General features: G+C 38.3%; 1 protein-coding gene across 1 annotated transcript; it reads left to right on the top strand.

Moving 5' to 3' along the window:
* Positions 1-6890: 6890 nt before the first annotated feature.
* Positions 6891-10267, top strand: LOC147480868 (putative glycerol-3-phosphate acyltransferase 2). Its single transcript, XM_086577673.1, has 2 exons — positions 6891-7613; positions 9243-10267. Exons 1-2 carry the CDS (start codon positions 6912-6914, stop codon positions 10113-10115), a joined length of 1575 nt encoding a protein of 524 aa, XP_086433799.1. The 5' UTR covers positions 6891-6911; the 3' UTR covers positions 10116-10267.
* Positions 10268-11565: the final 1298 nt, after the last annotated feature.

Below are 11565 nucleotides of genomic sequence, written 5' to 3'. Positions count from 1 at the left end.
AAAAATTAAAATCTACTTAAAGTGTATATTTGTTCACTTAGAATCGACATTTGGAAACTGCTAGCTGTTGTTACATTTGGAAACTGCTGCATTTTTAGTCCTGAGAAAATAACATTTTATCTCAATGAGTGCCCCAATGTGTGCATCATTGGATCACGATGGTTTTTGAGACTGGATTATCCATTGACACCTGATGTTATTTCAGCAGTTTTTACCCTTTTCAATCACTAGTGTTTTGGAAGTGGCATGAAAATGTGAAGTTGTATACTGTAGCTAGGTGAATCAAATCAAATCTTGGAAATCTTAAACCAATGTGATAACTAATAACAGAATTGACTAAGTCAACCTAAGAAAGTATTATTTCAATAGACTTAAGATACTACTGTAAAGATCCACATGGTGATGTTAATGCAAGAATATAATGCGGTACTCTCTTGTACATGCATTGCAAGTAAATCTTCAGTACCTGAATAGATATAAGGCATTTAAATGCAGGACACGGTGCAGTGGGTCAAACCACCATACCTTGTGCAGTGTCTAAACTCAAAACATACCACGAGAACTAAACACCAGCATACTAACAGTGACTTGAAAAATCAATGGATTTGTTGTTTACACTTCATAACCATGTTGAGATTACATATATATACCATCTTGTTTCTAGGCGTGTCACGCCTATATATGTTCTGTCTCGACCTCCTCAATCTGCCCTTTCTACAAATTCGAGCTTTTAGGGCAACAATTTCAAGCTTTTAGGGCAATCGGCAATTTGACCTAACTAATTCAAATGAACAATACTAGCTATGCATAGTGTCCAAAATCCAAATACTTTAAATTATCGATTCTCAAACTCCAACCAAGTATTTTGATCATTCGCTTCTAATAACTTGATTTCAATGCTTTTCAAGGACTGTTTTACAAGGCTTTAGGACTCAGCAAACTCATAACGAATTAGGTACATATCTATGCGATACATTGAATGTTTAGAGTTATTCTTAGTTCTTTGAATATAGTTGGAGCTGGTACCTAATTATAATAACTTATAACTACCCTGTATGCTAAGTTGCTAACTACATATAGACAGTATGCCCTGTATGCTAATTAATAAGTTATGATCTGTATGCTAACCATCAACTTATTTTAAGGTTTCTCTTCTACCCAAAAAAAAATGTTTAACAATGTCTACTTCCACAGTTCCACTACCATGTATATGCTTGGAAGATATTACATTTATAGGAACTTATAGTTAATGTTTTCATCTTCTAATCTTAATTACTTGGTGAAGTACTCAGATTAAAAGAAGAATCTTATGTTAATTAAATTCTAATTAAAACATAACAGTTAGTTACACTTTGTATATATTTATCCTTGTATCTCTGAAAGGATAGAAAATATTATCGGGAAAAAAAAGGATAGAAAGAGTGTTGTGAATCTATGAATGCGGAAACAACGTTACCCACAACAAACGGATTAATCCAACACAAGGATCGATCATTCTCAATAGACAAGACTTCAACACCCTCCAAGCAATCTCCCAACACTTCTCAATATCAAATAACAAACATATAAAGTAAAACAATTAATGTAAAAGAAGAACAAACCACAAGACGAGATATATCTTGGTTCGGCAATTTGCCTACGTCCACACTGCGAGTTCCAAGCTTTACTAGATGTCCGAAGTAACAGATTACAAGTCTCTCAATTCACTCACAAAGAATGAACACTCAACTCACAAAGAATTGTTCTCTTGTAATCTCTCTCTTTCTTGGTTTTTGAAAAAGTTAGGTTTTCCAAAACCTTGATTTTGTTTTTATACTAAAAAACAAATTTCAAGGATTCTTGTAGAGGAGGCCCGAAAAAACAAAGATAGGCGCAGTGCTCTCTCTCGGCAGTGTGGGCGCTTGTCTCGAGCTCTTTCGGCAGTGGCTCTTGACTCTAGGCTCTTGGGCGTGGCTTCGCTCGAGGCGGCAGTGCGCTTCGAAGCGTGAAATAAAAAAAAATAAAAAAAAATAAAAAATAAAAAAAAAACATCCCTTTTTCTCTACATTCTCCACCTCCGGTGAGGTTTTAACACATAAAACCAAGCCGAACACATCCAGCAAGGAAGACTCGCAGTCAACTGCCCCGAAGGGCTATGCCCACACAGGGCTCTTTCAAACATGTAGGATTTGGAGCAAGTCCAAACAGTGTTGGAACTTAACTCCGGTGACAACTTTCTTCAGCATATCAGCAGGATTGTCATGGGTGTCCACTTTCTCAAGTGCTACATCACCATCCTCAACGACATCCCGGTATAAAGTGATAACGGACATCAAAATGCTTGGTCCGAGCATGATGAACTTGGTTATTCGCCAAATGAATAGCACTCGACTATCACAATACAAAAAAGACTGCATTACGCTTCAATACCCATATCATCTAGAAGACCTCAAAGCCATAGTGCCTCTTTCGCTTTGCCTCGCCTTCGCCATATACTCGCCTTTCGGTAGTAGATAGAGCAATCAGTAGCATGTAGCATAGACCTCCAACGAACCGGTGCACCATGCATCATAAACACATAACCAATAGTCGATCGTCGTCTATCTAGATCACCTGCATAATCAGAATCCACAAACCCACTGACATAACAAGTGCCTCCACCATAAGCTAATCCCACATCCAAGGTACCCTTCAAGTACCTTAGTACCCATTTCACTGCCTCCCAATGCTGCTTCCCAGGATTTGCCATATTACAACACTAACTACTTGTGAAATGTCTGGGTGTGTGCACACCATAGCATACATCAAACTACCCACGACACTTGCATAAGGAACATTAGCCATATGCTTTTGTTCCTCCACCGAACTAGGAGAGAACTTAGCTGAAAGCCTAAAATGCCCAGCTAAAGGTGTAGAAACCGACTTTGCATTCTCCATACCAAATAGTGAAATTACTTTCTGAAGGTATTTCTTCTGAGATACAACTATCCGTCGCTTCTTCCTATCTCTGTCAATCTCCATGCCCAGTATCTTCTTGGCTCCACCTAAGTCTTTCATCTCAAACTCAGAGCTAAGTTGAGATTTCAACTTGTCTATCTCCACCATGCTTTTGGAAGCAATAAGCATGTCATCCACATAAAGTAGGAGATAGATGAAGTCATTACCCACGAAGCCTTCTAAAGTAGACACAGCGATCATACCGCCGGGTGTACTCATGTTGCATCATGAATGTGTCAAAGCGCTTGTACCATTGCGGGCGATTGCTTTAACCCATACGGTGACCGATTCAATTTGCATACATGATCTTCTTTTCAAGAACAACAAACCCTTCGGGTTGTCTCATATAGATCTCTTCTTCCGAGGTCCCCATGCAAGAAAGCTTTCACATCAAGTTGCTCTAACTCCAAGTCGAAGTGAGCAACTAAACTCAATAACACACGAATGGAAGTATGTTTGACCACCGGGGAAAATACCTCATTGTAGTTGACTCCTTCCTTCTGTGAGAAACCCTTTGCTACTACTCTTGTCTTGTACCCAGTGCTGTTGGACTCAGGAAGGACCTCTTTCTTTCTGAATACCCATTTACTGCCGATAGTCCTTTTGCCCTTTGGCAATAAAACTAGGTCCCATGTGTGATTTTTATCAAGAGACTTCATCTCTTGTTGCATAGCAACCAACCAATCTCTGTAATGAGCATCTCTAACAGCTTCCTTGAAACTATCTGGCTCATCATCTTCGATATTCAGTGCATATGCCACTAAATCCACTTGACCATAGTATTTCACCGGCTTCTCGTGCCCATATACTTGTGCACTTCTTTAACTTGTCTCTTTGGCCTAGGGTCAGCCAATACAAGTTGCGGATGCTCTTGCTCTTCTTCCTATTGCTGTGTGGTTCCATGATTTGATACCTCATCATGAACCAACCGATCATCATCTGCAGATCGGACAACTCAAGCTCGGTGGCTTGAACTTCTATAGACTCACCATTCTCGCCTAATTTGTTTGGAAACTTATCAAAGATGACACGGAAGTCTCATCAAACGTAACATCTCTGGCGACCCGGGGAACTTGTGGTCTTTTAGACACCACAATCTGTATCCATTTACCCCATTTGCGAAGCCTAAGAATATGGCTTTCTTAGCTCTAGGATCTAGCTTGCTTTTCCTCACATGGTAGTAAGCGGTCGATCCAAACACTTCATAAAATACTATAATCAATTTGGGTTACGACCACACCTCATAAGGTGTCTTGCAATCTATAATTTGGGCGGTGACCTATTATCTGAGGTAACATGCCATGGACACCGTGATTCCGCCAATACTCTTTTGCCTAGGGCGGCATTAGACAACAAACATCGTGCTCTTTCAAGCAAGGTTCTATTCATCCTCTCTGCCATTCCATTCTGCTGAGGCGTGCCCCTGATTGCCCAGTGTCTGGCAATTTCATGTTGCACACAAAACTCTTGGAAGGGCCCATAGGTATATTCTGTACCATTATCAGACCGTAGTGTCTTTACCTTCCTATCTGTGTGATTCTCAACCCTTGCCTTCCACTTCTTAAATGTCTCAAACACTTCATCTTTCGTTTTCATCATATATACCCACACATAGCGGGTATGATCATCAATGAATGAGACATAATAGCGGTTACCTCCTTTTGAAGCCACTCTAGAGGGTCCCCAAACATCCGTATGCACATAGTCAAGGATGCATGTGGTCGTGTGCTTGCTTGACTTGAACTTGACTCTACACTGCTTCCCATAGACGCAATGCTCACAGAAACCCATACTTGGCTTCTTCAAGTCTTTCAAGAACCCTCGCTTGCACAACTCAGACAAACCCTTTTCACTCATATGCCCTAGTCGCATATGCCACATCTTAGTGCATTCAGAATCATCACTACATGCACCCACTGCTACATCGCCTATCACTGTACTACCCATCAAAGTATACAAGGTTCCGTGTCTTTGACCCTTCATAATTGTTAAAGAGCCACTGACAATCTTTAGGACTCCACCTTCGCACACAAACTTGTAGCCTTTGGAATCCAAGGTACCAAGAGAAATAAGGTTTTTCTTTAGCTCAGTGACATGCCTCACATCAATTAAAGTCCTCACTATACCATCATGCATCTTAACCCGTATAGTTCCAATTCCTACAGTCTTACAAGCAATGTCATTACCTATCAAAACGGAACCACTATTAATGCTCTCATAAGAAGTAAACCACTTTCTATTCGGGCACATATGGTAGGAACATCCGGAATCAAGAATCCACCTTTCGGCCATATAGTCTTGTGTGGACACACAGAGACTCAACTCGCCCCTCCCGTGAGCCAAGAAGCATAACTTACCTCATTTTTGCCTTACCTTTCTTCTTACCATCTCTCTTGTTCTCTTTCTTCGGGTGAGGACAATTACTTGCGTAATGTCCCCTTTCATCGCAATTGTAGTACTTCACATGTGTTAAAGGCTTCTTTGACTTGGACCTAGACTTCTCATTGCTTGTAGAAGCCTTTTCATACGACCTTCTTCTTGCCACTATTACGACGCATCAATGTTATTCTCTACACGTGTCTTCTTCATCAACTCATAAGAAAGAAGTATACTCTGAACTTCGTCAAGATCGACGTCTTCTCTGTTCATAAATGTAGTCATTAGATGCTCATAGCTTTCTGGCAAGGAGAATATTAAATATGCCGCTTGATCCTCATCATCCATCTTCATACCAACATTTAAATAATCCGCTAGACGTCGATGGAACTCACTAACGTGCTCTTGCATCGTTGAACCATCGACCATTATGTACCGATAAAGACGCTTCTTAAGGTACATCTTGTTCGTCATGCTCTTGGTCATATACATAGACTCTAGTTTGAGCCAAATACCGGCAGCGGTATTTTCTCCCATCACACTATACATGACCTCATTGGCAAGACATAACCGGATTGATGAACAAGCACGAAGATCGAACTCTTCCCAATCATCATTACTCATACTTCGCGCCTTAGATTTAATCCCTTTAAAGCCTTGTGCAAACCTTGTTGGATGAGGATGTCCTTTACTTGGACTTGCCAAATCCCAAAGTTATTCTTCCCATTAAACTTCTACTTCAAACCTTCGTTTGACATCTTGGGAGCCATCTTTCAAGTTACACACAATAAAAAAAAAAAAACTGTTTCACCTCGAATTTAATCGAACACCTTGTCTACACAAATTTCGAAAGCACTAAATATCAAAATCCTAGGTCGTGATACCTACGCTTTTTATCGCCTCGATAGAGGGGCGGCACCTGACGACCTCGGGCCTTCATGCCCATGGGATAACTTAGTACCGATATTGTCCCCCACTTAACCACCCATTGGGCTTGAGCCACATCTTAACCCATGGGTGTGGGGTTTTTATCCGAAAAAGCCTCGGTACTAGTTAGTGAGCTTCCCCACCCATGATGAACTCATTTCTTCTCCCATCTGAGTTGGGCCATCGTACAGACCTCGGGTAGTACCGATATTGTCCCCCACTTAACCACCCCATTGGGCTTGAGCCACATCTTAACTCATGGGTGTGGGGTTTTTATCCGAAAAAGCCTCGGTACTAGTTAGTGAGCTTCCCACTTTATCAACCCATGATGAACTCATTTCTTCTCCCATGTGGGACTATAAGATTTTAGGTTCACAATACCCAACAAAGAGTAACTAACTGTTGCCTTTTGAGGATTCAAATATATAATCTTCTTCTAATGTGCATATGATAATCACGGACCGAGTTTGCTCGTCTTTGCTTTCTTTACAAATGCAGAATAATTATAGCTCTAAACATGGTGGAGTGCTATTTTTGTAATACTTATAGAAGACAAAGGCTACTTGTTCAACCATCCTAGTATAAAACAGGCCTTCAGAAACTCTTAAAGGACAGCAAAAACAGAATCTGAAATGGCTTTCGAGGCATTCCCTTTCAAAGCACTTCACTTCCGTTACATCCTTAGAAGATTAAGGAGCCCAAGATCACTTCAAAGAAAACTCAGCAATTCTTCACAAGCATATCAGTATAAACTACAAACGTATCCCTCCCTTAACCATATATCAGACCTTTCAAACAAAACTCTAGTCTTTGATGTGGTAGGAGCATTGTTGAAATCCTCATCTTTGTTTCCTTACTTCATGCTTGTTGCCTTTGAAGCTGGTGGGATCATTAGAGCTCTTCTTCTCTTGTTATTATACCCTTTTATTTGTTTTGTTAATGAAGAGTTGGGACTCAAGATGATGGTCATGGTTTGCTTCTTTGGCATCAAGAAGAAGAACTTTAGAGTTGGAACAGCTGTGTTGCCAAAGTTCTTCTTGGAGGATGTTGGGCTTGAAGGCCTTGAGATGTTGATGAAAGGTGGAGTAAGAGTGGGTGTGAGTGTTTTGCCTAGAGTGATGGTTGAGAGCTTTTTGAGAGATTACTTGGAGATAGAGTTTGTTGTAGGGAGAGAGTTGAAGGTGTTTAATGGTTACTATGTGGGTTTAACGGAAGACAGAGATGACGGTTTGATATTGGAAAACATATCGGGAGATAAAGGAATGGATTCTGATGCTGTGGGGGTTAAGTTCTTCAACAAGCCCCTTGATCATCATTTATTCTCTCATTGCAAGGCTAGTAATATCTTACTCTCCTAATTTGTTACTCTTTTAACTACAAAAGTTGGTGAATTTAACACTACACTTTCAAAAAAAAAAAAAAATTGCTAAGCAGAATGTATTAATCAGAATAATAAGAATTACTTTGATAAAGATGGGTGCAACACGAGGAATGAAATGCATTTAACACTTTCAATTCGCTGTCCTTAAGGGAGTGAATAGTCCATATTCCTGTCTTATCATAGGATTAAGTTTTCTAAACAAAATTATAAATTGTCGTGATTTGAAAAATGCAATCCAAACATTAAACATGAGAAGAGAAAAAGACCAAAAAATACATCAAACTTTGCAGTTGGTTTCAAAACAGACAACGTATTTTTTTTTTATTCAAATAAACATTGTACTTTCAAAACATTTCAATTTAGTTATATTCTCAAATTAATTGGATGGCGTGCTGATGTGGGTCGTTAAAAATTTCTCCAAATCTAATTTGTCCATCTGGCATTAGTTTCAACCTTGAGTGGCATCCACATAATATTTTGACTCACTAATTTCAGAAATATCAACTGAAAATCCGATATTGTAGTGAAATCGAAATTTAAGATGTTTGAAATTGATATTCGAAATAAAAGGCGAGATAAAAATAAAACCCGGCACTTAACCAGAGAAACTCATCTTCCCTCTTTTTTAAAGAAACTGAGTCACACAAAATGAGCTGAGCCAATGGCTAAGCATGTCTGTGACCATATTTCTCTCAAGAAGGTTATTCGTTACTTTTAAGCATTATTCTTAGATATGTAAATATGAATAATCTGATTATTTACCAAGATGATTGCTTTGATATTGGATTGTTCAATCTGAAACTCATTATCTTTGGATTCTATGAATGACAACATAACATCAACGAAGTCTCAATGCTGACCCTTATCACCAGCGTCAACATGCTCATCAATGATCTGCTCAAACATGTCATCAAAGACTTTACTCACTACCTTCATTCGTTTAGCCAAACCTTGAAGATCAAGTGCCCCTACATAAGGAATATAATCAGCTATATTGAACACTGCAGCCAATTGCATCCCTTCTTGAACAACAGCATGGAAACCCTTCTGCTCATGTTCATTGTGTATACGCTTCTTCCCAAACACCATAAGACATGACATATATGTGCTAAGAGTTAGCACCTTTGCACTTAGATCCACCTCGACATGATCTCTTGAAGCCTCTTTGAGTGATTCAATGAAGAGCCCTAACTCTTCCCTCCTCGTTGTTTTAAATGACTCAGTTTTTAGATTACTAAGTAATTCTAAGAGAGTTTCTCTGGTTAAGTGCCGGATTTTAAATTTCGATTTCACTATAATATCAGATTTTCAGTTGATATTTCAAAAATTAGTGAGTCAAAATATTATGTGGATGCCACCTAAAAGTTGAAACTAATGCCATATGGGCAAATTAGATTTGGGGAAATTTTTAACGACCCATGTCAGTACACCATCCAATTAATTTGACGGTATGACTACAATTTTTAACGACCCATGTCAGTACACCATCCAATAAAAAAAAACACATGGACTATCAGGCCTAACACTATCTAGCTTGCACGTTTTTCTTACACTAAAAACCTCTTGATAATATGTGCAACAGGATATCTACATGGTGAATGAAGCAGACAAGAGGACTTGGCATGACCTACCAAAGGAGAAATACCTCAAACCACTGATTTTCCATGATGGTAGATTAGCTATAAGACCCAACGCAGTTTCCATTTTAACAGTCTTCATGTGGTTACCATTTGCAACATTACTTGCTCTCATTAGAATCATTTTGGCCTTGTCCTTACCCTACAAAATATCCACACCTATATTAGTCTTCAGTGGTTTGAGACTCAGGGTAAAACAACCTAATACTCCAATTTCAAATACCAAAGGCCTTCTATATGTCTGCAACCACAGGACACTCTTGGACCCACTCTACCTATCCACTGCTCTTGGTAGACCTCTTACTGCAGTCACATACAGCTTAAGCAGGATGTCAGAGATCATAGCACCAATCAAGACCGTTAGATTAAGTAGAGATAGAGAACAAGATGCTAACATAATGGAAAAGATGTTGAGCCAAGGTGATCTTGTTGTTTGCCCTGAAGGGACCACTTGTAGGGAACCGTATCTACTGAGGTTCAGCCCTTTGTTTGCCGAGATGAATGCTGAAGTAGTACCAGTAGCTATGGATGCTAATGTTAGCATGTTCTATGGTACAACAGCAAGTGGACTAAAATGTCTAGACCCCCTATTCTTTCTCATGAACCCTTTTGCTAGCTACAACGTTGAAGTGCTCAACAAAATAAACATATCATCCACGTGTCATGACGCGAGTGTATCAAGTGTGAATGTGGCCAATCAAGTTCAAAAGGAGCTTGGTAAGTCTTTGGGATTTGAATGCACTAGGCTTACAAGGAAGGATAAATACTTGATATTGGCAGGCAATGAAGGCATAGTCAATAGTGGTTGCAAATCGTAATCCTATGTGGTCAAATGTCGTCAAGATTTGATGTCACCATTGATTGGGTTCTATGCATATGATAATATATGTATAATGTCAGCGAAGGAATAAGAGGCCTCCCAGATAATTCTGCTTCTATTGTATTGTTTTCTTTACATGTCTATATTACTTAGCACAAGGGTTGGATGTTATATACTTACTAATTGAATTAGAAATGTTAGACTAATTCTTCTCATTTCTTGTTTTTATGTATTCCCTTCTTGTTTACAACTATATTCAGACTTCAGGAAGTTCTCAAATCTCAATCCTTTATTAACTCTCCAGATACAGATTATAATATGATCACTTGAATGAATTCAGTGAGGATTAAGAGTTCTAATTATATTCGTTGCTATCTTTAAGCGTTTTCAAAATCATGGAATGAGAACTCTTTAATCACGTGATCCAGAAGAGACTATCTACTCGCCTGAATGTTGGTCTTTAATTTTTGAACTGTCCCTTAATGAGACATGCCATTAATGAAAATAGTAATCAAGAAAATAATCGATCTAGAGGACCAATTTATGGCCAAAACAATTATAGAGGACACTAATTATTATTTTTTTATAACTTACAAGGACAAATTCCCACGAACCCACTATTTCAATTGTAGTAATTCTCAAAGACAAAATAAGTTGGTCGGGCCTTTTTTACTTTTTTATAAATATATATTTTACCTCTCCATGTTATTAGATATATAAAACATATTTTTTTTTTTTTTTTTTTAAGTACCAACTTCACCCCTCTGTATTATATTTATAAACAGAGAAATATAATTTGGTAATTGTTCATATCCAAATAGGTGAATATATATCATACATTATATTAATGTATGAACAGTGATTATTCATACTTTAGCAAGTGTTCTGACTAATCATACCACATTATGTTGAGGTATGAACAGTAATTGTTCATACTCCAAATAGGTATGAACAATAATTGTTCATGAACAATGATTATTCATACTATATACACCAGGTCGTTTCGATTGGGTCAAGCCAATTATTTTGCATCAGGAGTATAGTTGACCTTTCATCTTTCCTATCCTTATGAGTGATTTAAAAAAAATGTGGTGTTAAAGTTACTTTTTTGGCCGTTTTGTTCTTGAGAGTCGCTCCCTAAATATGTAACATCTTCCCTATCCTTATGAGTGATTAAAAAAAAAATGTGGTGTTAAAGTTACTTTTTTGGCCGTTTTGTTCTTGAGAGTCACTCCCTGAATATGTAATTATGTTATTGAATTGCTTACCAAGTGAAAAACAAACGTCCTTGGATTCACACTTCCAATACTCAATTTAACATATATTTTAGAACCGATCAATTGTTGATGGTATGTAATTGTGAGTCCTAGTAAATAACAATGTTGAGCTCAATGGTATGTAATTATCTAACATACCATCAATTGTTGATCTCAATTAGTGAAACACAC

Source organism: Coptis chinensis, chromosome 8, assembly GCF_015680905.1.
Source record: "Coptis chinensis isolate HL-2020 chromosome 8, ASM1568090v1, whole genome shotgun sequence".
NCBI classification, from domain to species: Eukaryota; Viridiplantae; Streptophyta; class Magnoliopsida; order Ranunculales; family Ranunculaceae; genus Coptis; species Coptis chinensis.
The sequence above is the reverse complement of the archived record's forward strand: the minus strand, read 5'-3'. Positions and strand labels throughout refer to the sequence as shown.